At 56.3% G+C, this 23,063-nt stretch overlaps 1 protein-coding gene and 1 non-coding gene across 2 annotated transcripts in view; both read left to right on the top strand.

Moving 5' to 3' along the window:
- The window catches only part of EP400 (E1A binding protein p400), a 98,733-nt gene that overhangs the window by 39,285 nt on the left and 36,385 nt on the right, over positions 1 to 23,063 (top strand). Inside the window, 16 exon segments of the mRNA XM_034638629.1 lie at positions 459 to 652; positions 907 to 1,084; positions 3,440 to 3,576; positions 4,455 to 4,624; positions 4,858 to 5,032; positions 5,127 to 5,263; positions 7,534 to 7,720; positions 9,370 to 9,536; positions 10,850 to 11,019; positions 11,756 to 11,971; positions 13,772 to 13,936; positions 15,339 to 15,494; positions 16,623 to 16,717; positions 17,184 to 17,455; positions 21,400 to 21,602; positions 21,691 to 21,860. Of these exon segments, the coding sequence (XP_034494520.1) occupies positions 459 to 652; positions 907 to 1,084; positions 3,440 to 3,576; positions 4,455 to 4,624; positions 4,858 to 5,032; positions 5,127 to 5,263; positions 7,534 to 7,720; positions 9,370 to 9,536; positions 10,850 to 11,019; positions 11,756 to 11,971; positions 13,772 to 13,936; positions 15,339 to 15,494; positions 16,623 to 16,717; positions 17,184 to 17,455; positions 21,400 to 21,602; positions 21,691 to 21,860 (2,792 nt within the window).
- LOC117795328 lies at positions 22,735 to 22,865 on the top strand. The gene has a single exon (XR_004619300.1). It is a non-coding gene; the product is annotated as a small nucleolar RNA SNORA49 (small nucleolar RNA).

The raw sequence follows: 23,063 nt of genomic DNA, 5'->3' as shown, positions 1-23,063 counted from the left end.
TTGTTCTCGTTCCGCTTGTTCTGATCTTTAGACACAGATTCCGGTGAGCAGAGAAGCTAAGGGCTGGCAGGGCCAGAGGATGGGCTGGTTCCTCCTTGCTTGCTGGCCCTTGGAGACGCTTGTCACTTTCCCCTTTCCTGGTGGTGGAGGGGTGGTCGCTAAGCCCTTAGTTGCTCGTATGTCTGTGGGTGATACCAGCTCCTGGTTCCTTACAGATTCTCCGTCTTCACCCGGGGGCTTCCCAGAGTGCTCCTATGTGTGATAGTTTCAGAGGACTTTGTACCCATTGATCTGGGGAGTGTGCTTAGGTGTATACGGCGGATTAAAAACAGAAAAATTACTGCATTTGAGATCTTTGGACTCTCTCAACCTTTTTCCTTTTATTTCTTTTCATAAATGATAAATAGGCCCACAAAACTGTCGCAACCACTGCAAATCTGTTTTTCTCTTGTTCACAGATATGGAAGATGTGGCCCTGGGTGATCGAGAGAGCCGGAAGGATGTAGTTCTCATAGACTCACTGTTCATCATGGACCAGTTTAAAGCTGCAGAGAGAATGACTATTGGGAACCCTCACACAAAGGACATCGCGGAGGTGACCGCTGTGGCCGAAGCTGTCCTGCCCAAGGGCAGTGCCCGGGTCAGCCCCACGGTGAGGCATCGAGCTGCCATGTGGGGGCGGTGTTTCTGTGAGGCTGCCACAAGGCTTGTTACTTCTCCGTAGCTCTGTCCCAGCTGCAGAAGTTGTCAGGAAAAGCGAATACTGGTCTTGTTTCTCCTGTCATCTCTAGATCTTTCCTATGGGGCTCTAGTAGGGTTGCCACTTGACTGATTGGACTTCACGTTGCAGAAAAATTTCTGATGATTATTTTGAGAAGTGCTCATTTGGCCCTTGTGTTGCTGCAGGTGAAGTTGAACGCCCCATCTCTGTTGTACGGTGCGCTAAGAGATTACCAGAAGATTGGCCTGGACTGGCTCGCCAAACTCTACCGGAAGAACCTCAATGGCATATTGGCAGATGAAGCTGGGCTTGGTAAAACAGTACAGATCATTGCCTTTTTTGCCCACCTAGCTTGCAACGAAGGTAAGAGCTTGTGTTTTTGAAGAGTGTATACTTGCTAAGACTGACTGCGGGCAGTGTATCTGGCCTGAGGGTGGAGATGGCCTTTCTTCCTGCTCCTTGGCCCTGTGCTCTGGTGCAAGACCCAAAAGAACAGAGCTCAGAAATACTCATCGCGTGAACAAGTGAAAAACTTGTTCTCAATTAACACGAGATTGAACAACTCACTGTTACTCAAAATCTAACACACCATGAGGCCCACCAGGCTGCGAGTGGGCTATGTGACTCCAGTGTCCCCTGCCAGCCAAGACCTGTGTGCACAGCAGCTCTTGCCATGTGTCAGCCTTCCTTGGGCAGCAGCGGTGTGTACCCCCTTGCCTGCTGGCCGGGCCCCACCACCTCACAGCACTTTGCTCCACAGCTGGGGTTCCTTAGGGAGTGCTGTCTGGGCCTTGCTGGGGCTCGGCCGCTGAACCGGAGCAGAGACAGAATGCCTGCCTCCCCTGCAACAGGCTGTCCGCCCCAGCTGCTTCCTCACCCTTAGACTCTTTGGTTCATGCCCCATGGCCTCTGTTTTGGCATGTTCAGGGATCAGCCCCCTGCTCATTGCCCTCTACTTGGTCTGTGGGTCAGGTGCTGGCCTTGTCCCCTTGTCCCCTGCTCTGTGCCTTTGAGGGCATGTAGAAGGGTATGTGCCTTGTGTCTCTAACACAGGACAGGGTCTTACATGCAGGTGACCCTTGAACATTGTGGTAGTCATAGGCACTGACCTCCCATGCAGATAAAAATCCACGTACATCTTTTGTATTCCCCATAACTTTATTACTGATAGTTAACTGTTGACCAGAAGCTGTCCTGATAACATGAACAGGCGACTAACATGTATTTTTTATGTTCCAGGTATTATGTAGTGTGTTCTTATAGCAAAGGCAGCCTAGGAAAAGAAAATGTCATTAGGAATATCATAAGGAAGAGAACATATAGGACTGTACATATTGAAAAAAATCTGTATGTGCTTACATGGACATGTGTGGTTCATACGTTGTTCATGGGTTAGCTGTACTGGTTCTGTTGCAAAGGGGGTGTTCCAGATGCAGACTGAGTGGGTTCCTGGATAGCCGACCAGAAGAGCAAACACGTTCTCCTCCCCTTTACGGAGTTTCAGAAGCCAGAGGGGACTCTTTAAATTAGGGAGGTGGCATCCTGCCACAGGTCGCGTGGAAACTGCTGACATTCAGCAGACCTGTGTGATGGGGGTGTGCAGAAGGTGGTGGTTACCCCGCTGCTCCCCGACTCAGGAAAGCTTCTTCCTCCCTCTCCCCTGGCTTGCTGCGCCCTTCCCTCACCATCACTAGCAATGCCTCTTCTTTGCCCTCTGTGTGAAAAGCTTCAATCTCAGTTTTTATTTTCTTTTAATTTTTATTTATTTTTTAAAAAGATTTTATTTATTTGAGAGAGAGAGCGAGAAAGAGCGCATGAGTGGGCAGGCAGAGGGAGAAGCAGGCTCCCTGCTGGACCCCAACAGTGCATCTGGAATAAGGGCCTTGCAGAAAACCAAACCTGGAACAATGTTCCAAATTCTGGTTTTTAAAAAATCGTGGTTCTCGGTGGGGGAAAGCGCATCTGGGGTGGATTTGCCTCTGTCTTCTCAGGGGTGTGCCTTCTGAAGAGTTTTTGTCCTCTTGCATCTGTTTACATCCTTGTTTACTTCCCTGTTGGGTCATTCTTCTGTAAGCCCAGGACGCGGTGCTCTCCCCACGAGCGGTACTGGCCACGGCCGGGTGTCCTGTACGTGGCCTTTCCAAGTCTGCTGTTTCTGTCTCAACGTGGTGTACGTCTCATTTGTAGCACTGAAGTGGAAACTTGTCTTGTGTGCGTTCTGATAGCTTAAAACATTTTTTGGAGGACTGAAGTTGAAACCTTCTGTTTTGGGGTGGTTTGGGTGTGTTCTGACTGGAGGCTGGGCATGTGCACCGTGCCCGAGCCTGAGCCAGCGTGCCTCACTGGGTGGCCACGAGGGCACGGCTCTGGGCCGGGTCCGAATGCCCCGTCGGCATGCTTCCTCCGTTTTCTGGGCACTGTTCCTCACAGATGCACCTTCTTTCCCGTGCTCACAGTGGGGTTCACCGTGATTTTGAATAAATACTCACCTTCTTCAGTCCCCCTTCAGTACTTTGTGGAGTGTCTGCTGTGTGTCAGGGCTCCGCCCCTCCGCCACAGGTCTGGCGGTTGCGTGGTAGGGACGACACCTCTGCATCGTGCCTGGGGACACCCCACGTGTACCTGTCATGCATTTCTGGTCAGCACAGCACTGAGTGTCCAGATTTGACGGGTTGTTTCCGTTAGAGAGGAAAGTTCTGTCTTTTCTCTCCTTTGTAGGCAACTGGGGCCCTCATCTTGTGGTCGTGAGAGGCTGTAACATCCTCAAGTGGGAGCTCGAGCTGAAGCGTTGGTGCCCTGGGCTCAAAACCCTCTTATATGTTGGGAGCCACAGAGAACTGAAAGCAAAGAGACAGGTATTTTATTTTAAATGTGAAATAAAACTGGACAGATGTGATCTTCATCTGTACGGGACATAGATTTCAGAATGTCAAGACGTGTTTGTGTAATTGTCCAAAGTCCCTTGTTTGTGAGACACTAGACCTTCAGGTGGTTCCTAGGGGTGGAGCCCCTTGAAAGCACAGCCTGCCCTGGCAAGGAGAATCCCCATGCACACACCCCATCGCACGCTGGCCCGTGGCCGCTTTCCTTCCAGCGCTTTGCTTCCAGCGCCATCCCTCCCACCCACAGGCCCAGTGAGCGCCACAAGCCTGAACAGGAACTTGTGATGTGCCCCAGTTCTCAGCTGTGAACTCGTGAGGTGACTCCCATGGGAACAGTCCGTAGGGCTACAGGTGACGCGCAGGCGGCCACGGGAGCAGAGCTGGTCGGGGTCTCTTTCCGCCCTGTTCCGTCTAGCGCCAGATTGAGTGAAAGTGGACCAGAGGCCACAGTGTTTCATTGAAGATAAGGTTGCCTCATCAGTAGACTATTGTGTTGAGTAGTATTTACTGGAAAAGTGAGAACTTTGGGATGTATTTTCCGTTTTCCTGTTTCTGGTTATTTGCCTTTCAAAAGCTTACAAAGCAGTCAGTTGCAGCATGGACGCTCCTTCCTTCAGCGTCTCAGTATGATTTCCGTGCTTGGGTGCGTCCCGTGCACGCTGGCTCCCCTCACGACACTCTGTGGTGACCTGTTGCCTCAAACAGTCTTTAATGCCTCCGAGCAGCTTCTCAGTTTGTGCTCACGAGTGCTGTCTACTCTTAGGACGAGGTCCTGAAACCCAAGCTCCGTCGTCTTGTGTGCGCCCGGGGCGGGGGGGTGGCCGCAGGTGACGCCTGTTCGTGTGCTGCAGGAGTGGACGGAGCCCAACAGCTTCAACGTGTGCATCGCGCCCTACAAGCAGTTCTTCAGGGGCTACGCGTCCTTCACGCGCGTGCGGTGGCGGTGCCTGGTCATCGACGAGATGCAGCGTGTCCGGGGCATGACTGAGAGGCATTGGGAGGCCGTGTTCACCCTGAGGAGGTCTGACCCGCGGTCCCCCCCTCAGGGTTCTGGGTTGGCTGGCGGAGGGGTGCGTGTGGTCGCGGGCGCACCGAGCTGCTTCCCTTCCCTTCGCTCAGTGCTTGGGGGCCGCAGGTCCCTTTCCGGGAGGGTCTGTGAGCCCGTTGTCCCTATCCTTACACGTCTGCGGAGGAAGCGCCTGTGGCCAGCATCCCGGGGTGCCATGTCCGCTGTCACCTCTCACTCTCCCACAGCCAGCAGCGCCTGCTCCTGATTGACGCGCCCCTGCACAACACCTTCCTGGAGCTGTGGACCATGGTGCACTTCCTCATCCCCGGCATCTCCAGGCCTTACCTGCACCTGCCCCTGAAGGCTCCGAACGATGAGAACCAGGATTACTACCACAAAGTGGTCATACGGCTGCACCGGGTATGTGCGTGCGGTGGCTGCGGTGCCGTGCCCTGTGCTGGGTGTGGTGACGTCATCCTGGAAAGGGGACGATGCTCACACCTCTCCTTTTCAGGTGACGCAGCCCTTTATCCTGAGGAGAACTAAGAGGGATGTGGAGAAGCAGCTGACAAAGAAGTACGAGCACGTGCTGAAATGCCGCCTGTCGAGTCGGCAGAAGGCCTTGTATGAGGACGTGATCCTGCAGCCTGGGTAAGCCAGCTTCACGCTGTGGGTCCTGCCCGGCTGGAAGGCGCTGGGCCTCTGCCCTCTCACGGCCTTCTGCGGGGACAGCGTCCGGAACCTGCGCTTGCCCTGTGCTCTCTGTGTGTCTGCCCGCTTTCCCAGGGCTCTGCCCCTTCCCTGCTGACCCAGCACCGGCCTGGCGCCCACCCTGCTCCCTGAATTCATGGGCGAGGCTCATGGTGTTTCACTTGAGGCTCACGCAGGCCACACATCCCATCTGAGCAGCTCGGTCTCTTACAGCCAGAGAGGCCGCCCGCCTCCTTCTGGGGGAGCTGCTCTGAGGCTGCACGTGCTGGTGTTGCTGGGGCTCCAGTGGCCCCTCCGCTAGCCTGCTGGGCCCCCTGAGCATCGTCCCCTCGTGAGATGAGGGCGGGCACTGTGCGGTCGTGGGCACTGTGCCGTCACACTCGTCAGCATAGTGTCTGTGTGCATTGAGACTTCACGAGATGGTTTTGCTGTTCACATTTGTTTTTTTGAGTTAGTGTTGGAAAGTTTTAGGACAGAACATAAAGTGTGCGTTTTTACTCCCTGGTGTGGTTTCTTAGTCTTCGGCAAATGGCATCAGTGACGCTGCTGTGGTTGAGTGTTTCTGTGCTCCTTCCCAGCAACACCCTCGGTCCGTGCTGGGCTAGCGTGCGGTGCGAGCAGGCCGCAGCGCGGGCCCGGCAGGCTGTTGGACAGCTCTTCTGTAGGTGCCGACTTCAGGTTACGAAGAGCAGGGTCCGTGGAGGTTGCTGCTGCTCAAGGAAGAGGCCCGTGCTTGTCTGTCAGGCGCCCCTCACATCTTTTGCCAGGAGTGGACCGTGTTCTCAGGAACTCCGGGCCGTCGCTCTGCAGGGCTGGGCCATGGGCATGCTGGGCTTTCCCTGGGAGCTAGACGGTCCCGACGTTAGTCCTGCCTGTGGCTGTGGGAGGCTGGTGACCTGACACGTAGGCTGTCGTGTGCCTTCTGCTCCTGGTAGAGCAGCAGGAAGTGACTGTCCCTCTTCACGTCTGGGGGCTGCTTTTCCCCTGAACCTGTCAAGTCGAATGGGAAGTGTTGAGCACGCCTATACCTGAGCGTGCAAGAGCTCCTGATGACAGACATCCCTCGTTGCGTGTTGATGTGATGGTCTGGGGTCTTCGAGGGGGCTCTGAGCTTTACTTTGGTCACTGTGTGGTGGCTGTGTCTCACGTTCCTGCTGTCTTGAGCTGCACCCTCTTCTCAGCAGAGCTCGTCTCCCCCGCCTTCCTGGGGGCCCCGCAGACCTGCCTATGTGAATCTCTTCCCCTCTGGGGGCTTCTTTCAGGGTCCTGGGGCTCACTTGTGCTTCAGCTCTTTTTTCTGAAGTGTGTCCTTATACAGACAGGTGTGATTTTAAATACTCTCTCTTCTCCCTTTGCTCTCCAGAGCCGAGCTTGTAGACTACGTGTGTGTCTCCGCCCTGCTTAGCCCCTCTGCTGTGGCTGAGAACTGCCTGTGTGGGCTTCCACTGGCCTGCGGGCCTCCGGGCTCCCGAGTGGCCCACACTCTCCTGTGGCTGCTTGGGCTGTCCCTGGAGTGCTGCAGACCTGCTCTCACGAGGGCGTTCCCAGAGCACTTGCTCTCTAGGCTGTCCTCGAACACAGTAGTCCATCGCCCAGCTGCTCATTTGGAAGCCTGGCATTCTCTCTGCTACTGCCTGTCCCTCCATCCCACTGCCTCTGCTCCTGGATCTCTGAACCAGCGTACCCCCCATCCTGTCCTGCACGGCTCCTTCCCTAACCTGCTGGGGACACCGTGCCCGCCTCCTCACCTGGAGACCCTGGAGGTCTCTGCTTGGACTGTGTTTACTGCGTGGTCCTGGCCCGGCCTGCGGTTAGCTCATGTGTGTGCCTTCTTCGTGGCTGCAGGGCCGGGGCTGGCATCCCACCCGCGGGGTCTTTCCTCCCCTGGGTCAGGTGCTCTCGCCCTGATGCCCACTCCTGCTTCACAGCACTCGTGACCGTGGGGCGGAAATCCGTCCCTGCCGTCCACGTCGAGCGTCGTCCTCCGCTGGCCGGAGGGGCGTGGCGAGCCGCGTGCCCGTCTGACCCTCACTCCTGGCTCTCTGGCCTCTCAGCCTGTTGGGGGGGACAGGAAGTGAGTCCGAGTCCGAAGCCCCGGAGGGCGGCTGGGACCTGAGCGTTCCGACGGGGAGCACGGGGCAGTGGCGTGTTGTGGAGTCGGCCGCGCCGTGGCGCCCGTGCCGACGGTGCTGGTGTTTGTCCCCGAGCAGAACGCAGGAGGCGCTGAAGAGCGGCCATTTCGTGGACGTGCTGAGCATCCTGCTGCGGCTGCAGAGGATCTGCAACCACCCCGGGCTGGTGGAGCCGCGGCTCCCGGAGTCGTCCTACACGGCGGGGCCGCTGCGGTACCGCTCCGCCTCCCTCATCCTCAAGGCGCTCGACGGCGACTCCTGGAAGGTACGTGTCCGCCGGCCTCGCTTCCGGATGCGGCGTAGCTACCGTGGCTCCGGGAGGCTGCTTTCCGCGCTCTCGGCCCGCGCTTCAGACCCACCTGGCGCCGGGCTCCTCCCGCCGACTCGGCGTCTGCGTCTGCGGTCGGCCCGCGGGGGACAAGCCCTGGCCCCAGAACTGCAGGGGACGGGTTCCTAGCCTTACGTGTGCTGTCCGAGTGTGGGAAACAGCACACGTGACGGGTGCTCGATGGGGAGCTGGGGTCCCCCCCCGTGGTGAGGCCTGTTGAGGACACATGCGGGTGTCTCAGCGAGCATCGTCATGGGCCGCTCTCAGTCTCCGGGGAGGTCCTGTTCCTGCGCTGTGCATGTTTGCGGGGCCCTGCTGTCCCTCAGGACGGGGATAATTGTGCACCTCCGTGGCCGTTGTGTGTGTCGAATCCACAGGAGGAACCTTCCGTGTGCCTGGCTTCCGAGAGCTTGGTGTGTGTTATGTTGTGGTGTTTTTTCTCATTTGTTCGGCAAGCACTGAGGCGTGCTAGGTGTCGGGGAGTTTTCTAGCCCCTGGGACAGCAGCGAATAAGACACTGAAAATGCCTGCATTCATCACCACTGATTGTGGACTGTGTCATCATTGCCAAGAGAGAACCCACAGACATGAGCCGTCCCTCCTGTTCCCTCCCCTCCCTGCCCCAGGCAGCCCCGTACCTGACCTGCCTCATGAGTCCACCTGTTCTGGACTTTGCGCACAGACGGAATCCTTCACAGCGTGGTCCTCGTGTCTGGCTTACTTCACGGAGTGTAGCGCTTTCAGAGTTCACCCGGGTTGTCGCGTGTGTCCCAATCTCCTTCCTTTCTAAGGCTGGGTCGTGTTCCCTGGTGTGGATGGACCGTGTTGATGTGGTCATCAGTTAACGGACACTTGGGTTGTTTCTGCATTTTGGCCCTTGTGAGTAATGTTACTGCGGACATTGATGGACCAGCTTTGTGTGGATGTGGGCTTCATGTTTCTTGCGCACGTGTCTAGGCATGGAATTGCAGGGTCGTGTGCCTACTTCATGTTCAGCCTTTTGAGGAACGGCTGGGCAGTTTTCACATCCCCACATGTGTACGAGGGTATGGGAGGGCTTGCCAGCACTTGACGTCATCCACTTTGATGCTCGATGTCATGATGGGAGTGCAGCTGTGCCTTCTCATTAGAGAAGCACATGTGGGGGGTGCCAGGCACGCGGGGCGTCTGCCTTAACTGGGGACTCAGGCGGCGTGGCCTGCCCATGGAATGCGTGTCCCCAGGGCTCTGGGCCGAATGTTGTGTGCCCACCTCTGCCTCCCCAGTATGAGTGCATCTCTCCCCCAAGGCGCCCCTTGTCGATGCGGACGGGTACTTGTGCTGTCTATACTCCCTTCCTTTCCTGAGTCCAGTCTCTCTCCAAGCATTGTCTTCTCCGTTCACACGGACATGTGGGGTGCTCTTAACGATGGGGACACTGAGGCATGCTGAGGTCCAGCAGCCTGCCCGAGCCCCGGAATGGCTTCAAGGCGTGTCCCGGGGACCGAGGCTGTGCAGGGCCTGGCCATCCTGCTTGGGATGTGCTTGGGTTCCCAGTCATTTTCCTCCAGTCTCCCAGAGCAAAACTTTGCTCCTTTTCTCCTTAGGAAACGGATCTCTCTATATTTGATCTTATCGGCTTAGAGGATAAAATGACTCGCCACGAAGCAGAGTTGCTGTGTAAGCAGAAAGTGACGCGGAAACTCATGGACGAGCTGTTCACTGCGCCGCCCCCATCGGGCAGGCCGGCGGCCCTCAGACTGAAGCCTAGCAGGTGTGTGGTGTGGAGTGCTGCCTCCTGCTCACCGAAGTCCCCGGCTGGATCCTGGTTGGCCCTGAATCAGCCATGGGGTCGGTGATGTTCCCCTCCTGGGAAGGACCCAGCCCCACAGCCCATCAGGGAGACCTGGGATGTGTGGCGGGAATTTACATGAGGACCCGGCTATGGCTGGTGGGGGGAAGAAATGGCTGACCTTCTCGCTGGCTTGCCTGCTTCTGGAATTTGCCCTGTTGTCCTTAGTGTCTGTGGGGGCAGCTCATTGCATGTGGTCTTTGTGGGCAGTCTGCACCGCTGGGTGGGACGGTACAGCCCTCGCCCTCCTAAGGACAGCCTGGTGATGGGTCTGTACAGGGAGGAGGTCAGGCTGCTCTGCCCTGGGCATACTCTGGTGGCTGCTGTCTCAGGGAGAGGGTGCACGTGGGTGGTGGGCAGAGGGCTCCACCCCTGACAGCCACACAGAGGACTTCTGAAGGACATCAGAATTGATTTTGTTGGTGCCATGTGGCTGAAAGGAGCAGACCACATTAAATGATGGAGTGGAAATAAATGACCTAATAACATAGGTTAAATCCAGCAAGTTGAAAGTACATAAGATCTCGTGGTCGGGTTGAAAATGAGACAGATATGGGAAAATAGGAGTTTAATGGGGCCAGCTCTGCAGATTGGAGCCCATTCCCGTTGGCTGTTCTGCACGTGCCCTCCCTGGGTTCTTGGGATCACACTGCCCTCTGCTTGACACTCGCAGGGGCCTGCACGCCTCGGTGAGATCCGCACATGGGCCGGCAGAGCTGCGGTTCTCTCGGGCTGGCCCGGCTTCAGGTCACTGCCTTTCTCCTGGCTGCCTTTAGCGGATGCGTTGCACAGGGTATTTGAAATTACAGAATTCCCGCCATTACAATTTTCTAGGTAAAAGCGTTATAAAGAGCGTGTTGCGGTGTGGTAACACCCGAAACAGTGGCCACTGTTGCCTCCAAGGCACCGGTACCACTTCCAGCCACCAGAACCTGTGCTGCCTCATCACTTGGTTGCTGGACGTGGCTTCGCGCCCAGTCCACTTGCGCCCAGTCCAGTGCTGTGGCCTCTGAGCGCCAGATGCGCATTCATCCCGGGTGCCCCAGCTTCGGGGTAGACGTTGCCACTGTGTGTCCCGAGGGTGGTCAGTGCCTGCCCCGGACCTGTGCTGAGCTGCTCAGTGCCACATTGAGAACCCTGAGCCCTCTTTGAGCCACACTGGGAGTAGGGACCCTCACCGTCTCTGGGTACCCCGAGCCCCCTGTGTCTCAGTGGCACACACGCCTTCTTTCCAGGTTGTTTCAGCCCGTGCAGTATGGCCAAAAGCCCGAGGGTCGCACCGTGGCTTTCCCCAGCACACACCCGACTCGGACGGCAGCCTCTGGCACAGCCACGGCCACTCCGCAGGGCCACGTGCGAGGACGGCCACCGATTGCCACGTTCTCTGCAAATCCAGATGCAAAAGGTATGCTTTACGTGCTGGCGTGCCCTCGGGGTTGCCGAGGGTCTTTGTGGACGGAGCTCCTGGCACTTGCCCTGCCCCTCTGGACGGGCAGCCATTGCTCTGATCGGGAGCGGGCCGCCTGCTCTGGCTCTGTTGAACGCACCTCACGTGGCTTGCCCATGAGCTTCAGGCCTTTTGGTGCCCTGAAACTGTAGTTTTTCCCTGAACAAGACATGACGGTTTTGGTCGAGTCGCTGTTGGCGTGCTGGTGAAGATGTGCCCCGGCGAAGGCTCTCTGACGCAGGGACGCGCGCGTCAGAGTTGTGTGTGAGAGCTCAGGAAGGCTGCTGTCACGCTTGGGGCCACCGCTTGCCCAGCGCTCACTGAGGAAGGGCGGGGTTGACTGGCAGAAGTAACAGGACGGTGTCCCGGCCTTCTCACTGGGTCTTCGGTATCCGGCCCGCGGGCAGGTGCAGCGCTGCCCTGTGCGTGCGTGCAGGTGGGGCGCGGCCCCCGTCAGACCTGGCTGGCTGCCAGCACTCTGCCCTGCGGAAGTGGACCGCGTGGCCTGCGGACGAACTCGGAGAACACCGCACAGCTGCTAGAAAGTTCTGTTTCACCCCATTGACCACACCCCCCACCCTTTTTTTTAGAGAGGACTTCTCATCTGAGAGGCTTTAATGAAATGTTTGTTTTGTTTCTGCATTTCGTGAAGAACCTCTAACAGCTTTGCACAAACAAACCTTATCGATTGCAGTGGCAGCCCCGTTTCAGACCTCCCAGGCCTCCACCGGCGCTCCCGCTCCGAGACAGCCGCCCGCCTCGACCTCCAGCGCAGCACCTAGCCCGGCCCATCCTGCGAAACCGCGGGCCCCGCCCCCGCCCCCGCCCCAGGCCCCCTCGCACCCGGCCGGGCAGAGCGCGCTGCCTCAGGGGCTGGTGCTCACCTCGCAGGCTCAGGCGCGCCTGCCCAGTAAGTGGCCTCGCCCCTCCCGGTTCTGCCACGTCTTTGCCACGGGAAGTTGTGTTCCGATCAGCGTGTGTGAAGAGCCTTGCTGTCCACTCCCTTTGTCTCCCTAACCCCACGCCCGGGTGCTGCCTTTCGCCACGCTGTCGTTTCTGGCCCTACGTGTGCAGAGGGATGCCCTCTGCAGGGCCAGCATCCAGGGCCCTGTCCTCCTCTGTCCTTTCTCCTGATCCCCGGACGTCAGCTCTGCTTTCCTCCCACGCATGCTCTGCTGGTGTGCTGATGGCCTCACTTCTCCTCACTCCATCGGCCGCGGGACTCAGCCTGCGGAGCAGGTGGCACTCGGGCGAGAGCATGTAATGTTCTTGCCCACGAGGGCTGGTGCCGGTTGTTAAAAACCATGACTTGTTTTTACTCTCTTGCTTCTGATCATATTTAAGGCGGGAATGAATTTCTGCTCAGCTGAGATGTCTCATGATAACTTGGTGATGAAAACATCTCAGTGTTACTACATTTTCTTAGACCTTTTTACTGTGACCAATATTGCTAGCATATTTCCACATCTCTCATGTGCCCCCCGATTCTGCTGTAGGAAGTGTCCTTATGGAGACGGTCGTAGGCACCACTGTTTCGCAGACTCCCCCTTGAGCACTTCATTTGTGGGCATGACCAGTGTGTGGAGGTCTCTCTGGGAAGCTGGGGGGCTGGTGTCACTGGGAGACCCCGAGTCAGGCTGGTCTGTCATGACGAGGCCTCGCTTCCACTGCCAGTGAGTGAAGAGTTAACAGTCCCGGCTAGCTGCCTGGGGGAGGGAAGCCCCGCACGGGTGACATTTCTGTTGGCCAGGGACAGGTGTTGCGGGGGCCGTGCCCCAGGAGCTGAGCTCGGGCAGAGCCCCCCGCTCCCCTTCTTTCTGTGTGGATGGAGCAGGGCCAGGGGCGTCCTGTCCACACACCCTTCTCTGCGCCTCCTCCTGTCGCTCCCTCCTGTTCACAGCTTCTGTGGGCAGGACCTCTGGGTATTTTCCTGGTCTCCTGCTAACTGTTCTCTGTATGGTGTCACTAATCATTCTGGCATGGATTTCCTTGCGGGGGAGTGTTTTCCATTATCAACCATTGGGGGCCCGAACTCTGTACCCCTGGTGTTCGCTCAAAACCTGCAGGTAGTGCCTTTCTGAGTTGCGTACACAGGACTCCATCTGAGTTGTTTTCACAAATGTGTTAAGCACTGTCGAGTCTGGCATTTTTTCAGTGTTCTAGATCGAATCCTACAGTCTAGCGCAAGTTAGTGGGAACCTTTGTATCTTACAGCTACGTCTGTGTGATGTATTATCCTAGTGACCTGTTCTCTTACACTCTTAGGGGTATAATCTTGTGTACCTCTGTGCCCTGAATTGGACATGTAATTTCACGTTTTGAAAGGTCTCTGAAGAGGTTGATATTAAGAGTTCCAAAGTGTATTACAAATAGATTGCTGCTGTGTTTGACGTTTGCTGCTTTGTCATCGTTTGGAGAGAAAAGTGAAATGTTAGTTGGTAGTTTGGTTAATTATATTAAGATCTGATATCTTAAATCTCTACCAGTTATGATTAAGTAAATTAACCATTAAGATCCAATGTTAATTTTAATTTTCTCTTTTCTATGAAAATAACTATTTTCTGAGAGTGTTAGGAAGCGGCACCTAAGACACGTTTCTGTGACGCTTCGGTTTACCAGACGGCCGTTCTGGACGACAGGTGGTCGTCAGTAGAGCCGTTGCAAAGTTCTCTCAGGGGTTTTAATGCCATCTTCTTCTGCATTTCTGCAGGTGGGGAGGTGGTCAAAATAGCCCAACTGGCTTCCCTGGCGGGGCCGCAGAGCCGGGTCGCCCAGCCAGAGACCCCAGTGACGCTGCAGTTCCAGGGGAACAAGTTCACCCTGTCGCACAGCCAGCTGCGGCAGCTCACCGCGGGCCAGCCCCTGCAGCTGCAAGGTAAGGGACAGCCACCCAGTGGCCTGCTGTTGTCCTGGCCTCTTCCCTGCCGCTGGGACTTGGGCACGTAGGCAGCCCCCGGGAGCTCAGGGGCTTCACCTAGAGATGGCCTGCATGCGTCCTCCCTTGTGGGGTGTTGAGGGGGCTGGCTGGGTAACACGCCAAGCACCTGCTGCCTGTACTGGACACATGCCGTGTAGCTGATACCGTTCTTGGATAAAATGTGCTCCTTGGAAATGTTCTCCGTTTTCATATTTCTGTACTTCTCTACTTTTCTTTTACTTTTTTCTACTCTTTTTTTACTTTTCTACTCGGTGTGGAGCTTGAACTCACGACCCTGAGATCAGGAGTCGCATGCCCCACCGACGGAGCCCCCGGGTCCCCCAAAGTCCCCTAATTTTAAAGTCAGTATAGAAATATTTGCTGCTTTTTAACTTCCGTGTGAAATAAATTGTCCTAAAAACACCAAAGGACTAGTAAAGTATGTAGACGTTAAGTTTTTTCATTTAGAGATCTTGCAGCATTGACTCCTAGACCAAAGCCTCTCAGGCCTTTGAGCACGATGTATTCCTGCGGTAACGGCTTTGTGCAGAGGACGAGTAGTCTGAGGGGCACACTGGGATTAGCCCTAAGTGACTGGGTGGCAGCGGCCCAGAGTTTGAGTCCCCCTGGGCTGTGGGCCTACGCCACATGTGGCGCTCGCAGCAGCCTCCCTGGGGTGAGGTGTGTGCAGCGCGGGAAGCTCCCACACAGGCTAGCAGAGTGGGGGCCCCGGGAAGCCTGCAGCAAAGTCAGCTTTAACTTGGCACAATTCCCTATTCCTTCAGTCTTCTGGCCAAAGGGGCAAGGCCATCTGTTTATACCTCCGGCAGGCACTACTGTGCAGAGCCCAGCGTGGGGAAGTTCCTCCCGAGTAGACGATGTCAGATGTCATCACACAAAGGGCTGAGTGTGGTGAGCTCCTTAAACTAAGTGCGAAGAGAGCTGCAGCCTTTGGGCTAGAGAATGTTTGTAGATGTTTCTTCGTCGAGCTTTACAGATGGGCCAGCACCATGCATGGTCTGGAGCTTTTGCCCCGGGAGTGTCTTGGGGCCTCAGGCAGGCGTGACAGGCCCATCCTGGGTGCCCGCCGCGTTACCCGACGTCAGGAATGGCAAAGGACAGATGAGCGTTTTCTTGACTTTAAAAGTGACTGTGTTCCTTAGTTTTTCATTTACTCTAAATGAAATAATGTCATTTTTTCCCGAGTAACTGAACCCTGCTCTGCCTTGTTGGAGTAAATTTGAATTTGGATTGTTGCTCTGTTGCTTCGTTCGTTCCCGTGTGTTTGGAAGTGCGTGTAGCAGGTCGGAGGAGGTGCGCGGCCCGCGAGTGACGCCTCTTGGTGCTCGTGTGATTGCAGGCAGCGTTCTTCAGATCGTATCCGCTCCAGGCCAGTCTTACCTGCGGCCGCCAGGCCCTGTGGTGATGCAGACCATGTCTCAGGCGGGCGCCCTCAACGCCCTGGGAAGCAAGCCCCCGGCCAGCGGCCCGGGCCCATCCCCCATGACTGCGCCAGGTAGGGTGCTCTGAGCGGGAACACGTGCCTCTTGAAGCTGCTTTCTGTGTGACTTTGCTTCTGAGGTAATGGGGAGCTGTTTATGATTTATGCCCGTGGCGTCGCAGAACCTGAAAGCCCTGCTGCGATTATCTTGCTTTCCACAGACAGGTCGCTGTCAGCCTTCCTCTCAGAGGTATCTGAGCATGACTAGTCCCCACTCACTTCTTGTTCTGACAAGAAGCTTGGAATCAGGAGAACTTTGGCTTGCTAAGGTCACAAGTACATTTAGCGAGCGTGCTAGAATTTCCCCCGGGACAGGTAACAGAGCAGGATTTGGGCCCTTCTCTGTCTGGCCTGTCCGTGGCCGGCTTCCCCCTGGGGTCCCGACCTCTTGTGTGGTCTGCTGAGGAGGCTGAGTGGGTGGTTGGGTGGGGTTTGTGGGTCGAAGCAGCAGGGGGACCTCTCCTGACCCAAGCCTTTGTCCCTGCTCAGCCCTGGTCTCTGTCTTGTCTGCGGTGAGACTGGGCGGGGCTGGCTGCACTTCTGTGTCCCAGCCGTGGCATGTGTTTCCGCCTGTGGCTGGTTCTGTTTTCCAGGCCTCCTCCCCCCCCACCAGAGCCTGCTGCTGGCACCCGTCCCCACAAAGCAGTAGCCATCCCCCCCCCGCAACAGTCCCGTGAAGTGGCTGCCTCACGGCAGGCCCCTTTCAGTCCTCAGTGCCTTCCGTGCAGTCTCTGTTAGGACGTGCAGTGTGGCCTGGCTGATGGAGGTGGGCCGGGCCGCTGGGGCACAGCGACTGCTCTCTCTTTCTTTGGAGGACGAGGGCAGCGCTGACTCCCTGCTGGGGGCAGGCAGGCGGGTGAAGTCACAGGGGATGTGCATGTGGCCACGTGGCTGCTGTGCAGTGGGGTGGCGGTGAGGATGACCACGGGCCTCAGGTGTGGGTGCTTCCTCTGAGTGCACTGGGCACTCACCAGAGAAGAGAGACAGACTCATGGCTCAGACGACAGCCAGAGAGCAGCGTGCTTCGTGGTCAGTCCTGAGTGATTTGGACTTGAGTCAGTGCTCTGCGAGAGCGAGCTGCCACAGGATGGGCGGCAGAGCCACCGTAGCTTTGCTTCCCAGCTCTTCCCTCTTGCTTTGCAGTTGGTGTGCCTGGGCGAGTGGCGGTCAATCCCCTGGCTACTGGAGAACCTGGAATGACCTCCAAACCAGCCTCTCCTGTCGGAGGGCCAACCCAGGTACGCCCCCCCCTCCCGACACTGCGTGGATCCCCTGGGCCACTCCCTTCAGCCTCCGAAGTTGTTTTTCAGAAGCTGCTTGTTGGGGGCACGGTTGTGATACTTAATGGTGTTGTCGACAGACACGCCTTTGAAAGCACATCATCTCTCTGAATCCCAGAATTTGACTTTAAAAACACATTTCATAACAAAGGAAACTGGGCTTCGTGATTGCAGAAATCCCATCACGTTTTTTTGTTCTCATATCCATCTTCTGGGCGTTAGAAATCTCATCGGGTCTGGAGAAATACTTTTCAGTCAGAGAGACACACCGTTTTGTCCGCCTCTTTTCTGTCGCCGTCTGCCGTAGAAGGGGACGCGGGTGTCTCAGGATCCCCATGTGCGAGGGACACCGCGGCGCTTGGCGAGACCAGGCCCCGGGCCTGTTGTTCCTCAGTGACCATTTTCAACACTGTTTCCCACAAAGGAGGAGAAGAGCAGACTTCTGAAAGAGCGACTGGACCAGATCTACTTTGTCAACGAGCGGCGCTGCTCGCGAGCCCCTGTCTACGGCAGAGATTTGCTGCGGATTTGTTCCGTGGTCAGCCAGGAACAGGCACCTTGGCCTGGGGCTTCTGACAGCAGTCAGCGGAAGGGGGCCGGGCCAGCGAGCGGTTACACGTCACCCTCAAATGGTCGGAGGGACCTGATTTTGACGCGGGCGCAGCGGCAGGCCTGCCTGCAGGATGTCATCGACAGGTAGGGCGGCCTGCGTGTGGGCGTGCGCTTTGCTGTCCTCCGCGAGCTCCCGCGGGCCTCCGGCGCCAGCCCGTCGTGGAAGTCTGTTCCTGTCAGTTTCTCCGCGAGCTCTTCTAACTTGTCCGTCTTGAATCAATTCCCCGGTCTCCGGCTTTGGCACCAGCCGGTCTCTCCACCCTCCAGGAGGTCTGTGTGTCCTCGTCTGGCTTTCTTTTCCCTTGGACACTGGGCGTGTCACCAGGGCAGTGCTTGGGTGAATGTTGGCTGGCCTGGGTGCAGGGCCACAGCAGCCGTGTGCATTCTGGGTGCACGGAACAGACTGCTGTGTGGTTGATGAGTTTCTCCATTTTGTTCTTTTAAAGTAACATTTTTTTTAAAAACCAATGAAAAAGTTAATGTTCCATGATGAGAAGTGTGTATTTAAGAGTTAAACTCAGAAACAAGCTTTAGAAGAGAAAACGAGAATGCAGATGCTGTCGGGCCCGGGGCCAGCTGAGATCCCCCCGCCCCCCCCCACCATGCATCTTTGCTTCCTCTCTGCCCCACCTAGAGCGTCAACCCTGTTTGCACTCCATTCCCTGCTTTGAGCGCAGGTCAGGTCCAGCCTGAGGATGGGTCGTCTTTCCCTCCTCTGCTCTGTGCACGTGGCCGAGTGTGTCTCATGGTCACTCTGTGTTTACAGGGGGGACCCGGCAGTGCTCCTGTGGCCTGGCTCGCGTCCACCACATCAGCACGCAGAGTCCTCCCGCTGCCCTGAAGCCCCCGTGCTCCGCCTGGTTGCCCCTCCCCATGAAACCCTGGCAACCAGCGACCTCTTTACTATCTCTGTAGCTGTGCCTTTTCCAGAATCGTACAGGGTGCGGACTCTTCAGCTGGGCTGCTTTCTCGTAGCGGGACATGGTGAAGGCTCCTCCACAGCTTCTCGTGGCTTCACAGCCACTTCTCTTCAGCTCTCATTGAGACTCCCCTGTCTGGATGGGCCTACTGAAGAACATCTTGGTTGCTTCCAAGTTTTGGCAGTCACAGATGAAGCTGCCGGGAACGTCCACATGCAGGTTTTTTTGTGAACATAAATTTCAGTTCATTTGAATAAAAACCAGAAACATGATCGTCCGATCATCTGGTGGGAGCGTGTTTCACTTTGTAAGGAAAGGTCAAGCCAGCTAGCCGAGTGGTTGCCTGTTCTGCATTCCCAGCAGCAGCTAGCGAGAGCCCCTGTGGCCCCTCGTCCTTGTCATGCTTCTGTGGTCTGCGCGGTGGGTTCTGACCTCACTGACAGGTGTGCAGTGGTGTCTCATGGCTGTTGTCATCTGCACTTCCCTGAGGACACACCATGCGGAGCCTGTTTTCGTACCTTTTTGCCACGTGCATCTCTTCTTTGGAGAGGTGTCTGTTAAAGTCTTTGGCCCGTTTTGTAAACGGGTTGTTTTCTCGTTGTTGGGTTTTAAGAGTTCTTTGTGTGTTTTGGATGACAGTCCTTTATCAGAGGCATCTTTCACACTTTCTCTTCATCTGTGGCTTGTCTCCTCATGACATTGACTTTCACAGGGAGGAAGTGTTTAGGGTTAGTGAAGTCCAGCTGTCCGTCCTCTCATGGGCTGTGCCTTGGGGTTGGGCCTGGAAAGTCATCGCCACCCCCTGGTCACCCAGGCTTGCCCTGCGTCCTCTTCCAGGGGTCTCTTGTCTGCATTTCACTTTTTTTTTTTTTTTTAAAGATTTTATTTATTTATNCAGAGATAGAGACAGCCAGCGAGAGAGGGAACACAAGCAGGGGGAGTGGGAGAGGAAGAAGCAGGCTCATAGCAGAGGAGCCTGATGTGGGGCTCGATCCCATAACGCCGGGATCACGCCCTGAGCCGAGGGCAGACGCTTAACCGCTGTGCCACCCAGGCGCCCCTGCATTTCACTTTAGATCTGCAATCCATTCTGAGTCGATGTTTGTGAAGGGACTGGGTCTGTGTCTAGATTCATTTTTGTCCCCCATTTAAAGAATCTCGTATCTTGGAAAATCTTCAAATGTGTACAAGCAGAATGATGCCGTGAACCCAGTGTACCCCCAGCCCGCCGTCAACACTTACTGGCTCCCGACCAGTCTCGTTTCACCTGTTTACTGCCCCGAACCACAGACTATTCTGCAACAAGTTCCAGACAAACACGAGCTCCTGTATAAGATTTCGCTGTGCTCTGAAAGAGACACAGTCACCGTAGCATCATCACACCTAAACAAAGAACAGTTTCTGATAGCTTGAGAGTCTATTCTGCATGCACGGTTTTGGTTTTCTCGTGTATATATGTGTGTATATATATATATATATTTTTTAAGATTTTATTTATTTATTTATTTGACAGCCAGGGAGAGAGGGAACCCAAGCAGGGGGAGTGGCAGAGGAAGAAGCAGGCTCCCAGCAGAGCAGGGAGCCCGATGCGGGGCTCGATCCCAGGACTCTGGGATCAGGCCCTGAGCCGAAGGCAGACGCTTAACGACTGAGCCCCCCAGGCGCCCCTGTCATAAATATTTTTATGGTTCAAATCAGAGTCACAGTCACGTGGACACATAGCGGGCGGCTGACACAGGTTGTGTCGCCCCTAACGTGTAGGTTTTGCTTCTAGCTCGCCTTTTTTTTTTTTTTTTACCCCTGTAGTTTATTTGTTGAGGAAGCCTGGTGGTTTTCCCAGTAGAATTTCCCACAATCTGGATTTGCTGAATTGGTGCCTCAAGGTGTATAATCTGACCTGTTGCTTTGTTCCCTGTATTGTCTGTAAATTGTTGGATTCAGAGGTTTGATCAGATTTATGTTGGTTGGTGGTTATTTGGGGTTTCTTTGTTGGCGGGAATGGGGTTTATCGTGTGCCGCCATTAGGAAGCCAGGGTGTCTGGCTGAGTCTTTCACGCTTGCGTGTTTGTGTGTGGGTGTCCACTTGTTCCAGCACCGTGGGTTGACAGATGGTCTTCGCTCTGGTGGGAGAGCTGAGGTGACTGCATTGGGCCTCTCTCTGGGCCCTCCGTCGTGTCTGTTGGCCTGTTCCCTCACCAGCACCGTGTTGTCTCGATCCCTGTGCCTTTACAGGGAGACCTGCTGCTGGGCAGTGCCCTCCTCCAGCTGTATTCTCGCTCGGTACTGTGTGGCCCTTCCGGTCTGTGGCTTTTCCCTGTTCGCCTTGGGTTCAGTGTGTCGGTGATCTACAGAGTTAACTGGCTGAGGTTTGGATTAGGATTACACCGAATCTTTAGGTCAGGCTGGGAAGAACGGACATGTTGGCCATGTGGACGTTTCAGATCGGTGAACGTGGAATTCCTATCCATTTATTTAGAGCTTTGATTTTGTCCGCCAGTGTTCTGGGGACACGTGGTCTTTTCATTTGCATGTATTTCGTAGTAAGTCAGGGAAACGCAGCTTGAGCCGACCTCCAGAGTGAGGCTGTCCTGGTGTGGGTGACACCCGGAGGTCAGGAGGGCGTGTCACATGTTGTAATGGCCCATCCGTGTCGTCATGGTGCTGCTCTCGGCAGGGCCTCTTCCTGCTAAGTCTGGCTTCCCTCCTCCTGGCACAGTGGCTATACCAGCTCTGGGGTTCATGTTCTCCCCCCAGACCGTCCTGGAGACACAGCACCTGCACCTCCAGATTCCCATCAGAACACACGAGCTTCATAGGGAATGAGCCATCTCTGTGCCCTTTGCTGCAGTCTCTGGGGGGTGCCCTGCGCTGCTCGTTTGCACCTGGGTGGGCGTCGTTGGCCCACTCCCACGGTTGCTGTGACGGATGGCGTGGGCCGGCAGCGTGTCACCCCTGTGGTGACTGTAATTAGGCACCAGGGCTTTTCTGGCCACTCCACCATTAGGTTCTGCCCACTTCCTTCTTGACCCTTTGCTTCCTGAGACAGAGGAGCTGCTGGTGGAGATGCCGTGGGCAGCGCGTGTGACGTGGGCGCTTTCTGCTCCTCAGGGTGGTGTGTGTGATCCCCCCGGTGGTGGCTGCACCCCCGTCCTTGTGGGTGGCGAGGCCGCCGTCCCTCTACAGCCACAGGATGAGGCTCCTGAGGCACCGCCTGAGAGAGCACATGGCGCCCTATGCGCAGCAGCTGCAGCGGATGACGGCCCTGCGCTCGCTCCGGTTTCCTGAGCTCAGACTGGTCCAGTTCGACTCAGGTACGACGGGGGCACCTGTCTGCACTGGCTTTGAGGTCGGTCTTCCTTGCCTTGGGTTGCGAGGGACTCGATGTCGTTCGTTCCGTAGGAAAGCTCGAAGCTTTAGCTATCTTACTTCAGAAGTTGAAATCTGAAGGACGTCGAGTGCTGATCTTGTCACAGATGGTTCTCATGCTGGACATTTTAGAAATGTTCTTGAACTTCCATTATCTCACCTACATCAGGATCGATGAAAATGCCAACAGCGAGCAACGGCAGGTAAGGAGGAAGGCGTTTCCTTGGTTCCGGTTGGCGGCGCAGCGCTGTCCACCTGAATCTGCATTCCGTGCCCTGGGTTCTCAGAGCTGTGTGCGCGGGGCTGTGTTTGGCCCTTCCGAGCACGGGGAGTCTGCTTCACGTCCTGGGGCTCCAGCAGGCCGGCAGTTCACGTGTCCTGTTACTGGGGCGTGCGCGGTCCCTGGTGCATGGTGGCCTGCAGACGCGGCAGGGGGGTGAGAACGTGGGCACGGCTCCCATGAGGCACCCCGCGAGAAATGCAGCTTCACGCGGCGCACCCCTCGGTCACTTGCCAGACGGGCTAAGGCTGTGGTGCTTGGATCAGCGCAGCAATCGTGCGCTCGCGGCAGGCGCAAAGCCAGACGGCTCTCTAGGAGACAGGTTCACAGGGTGGGGTGTGCACCGGCCCAAGTGATTCTGCGTGGAGGGCTCAGTGCTCCCACTGCTCCTCCCTGGACCGACGCACACGTCCAGCAGCTGAACGGGTCAGTAGGTCGTGCGTGTGCCGTGCTGCTGGGTGGCACCATCCCGAGTGTTCGTGGGCTGGACTGCAAGGTGGCCATCAGAGCATTCAGAATGGGATTTACTAGCACAGCAGAGTGCTTCCGCCGGAAGCAGGCTGCCAGACCATGTGATCCCGCACACATGGGACTTTTCACCTGCATGCACACACACTGAGAAGGGCCTGGAAGGAGATGCAGCACGGGGTTAACAAGTTTTTTTGGTAGTGACGTAACAGATCACACGTGGACTCTGGGAAGAAGAGCCGTCCCTGTGACGGTCTGGTCTGGTGCTGAGGTCACTGTAGAGAGCAGCCCCCAAGGAGGCTGAGCCTCTGTCCGGCGTATTTCCCTGCTTCCCTCAGCCTTACTCCCGGGCCTTTTGCTGTGAAGTGCCCCGGCATTGCCTGAGGGTACAGGACCGAGCACACGTCCCTCCCCAGGAAGACTCTGTGTTCTCCTGGGGCCTACGGGTTGAGCTGACAGTCCGTGTCGGGTGGAGTCTGACGTTTTCCTTTTGTCGGTGAGGCCTGGTCTGTGTAGAGTGTGTGGGGGTGTCTGTGGTCAGTAAGCAAGAGATGGCGTGGATGCATGCATGCAGAGCCAGGACGGCCAGACGTTTGTTCCTGGCTAGGAGGCGTCAGAAAGCGTCCCAGCCACCCCACCGTTTACCAGAGGAGCTGAC

The sequence above is a fragment of the Ailuropoda melanoleuca genome, chromosome 12, assembly GCF_002007445.2.
Source record: "Ailuropoda melanoleuca isolate Jingjing chromosome 12, ASM200744v2, whole genome shotgun sequence".
Lineage (NCBI taxonomy): Eukaryota > Metazoa > Chordata > Mammalia > Carnivora > Ursidae > Ailuropoda > Ailuropoda melanoleuca.
The sequence above is the reverse complement of the archived record's forward strand: the minus strand, read 5'-3'. Positions and strand labels throughout refer to the sequence as shown.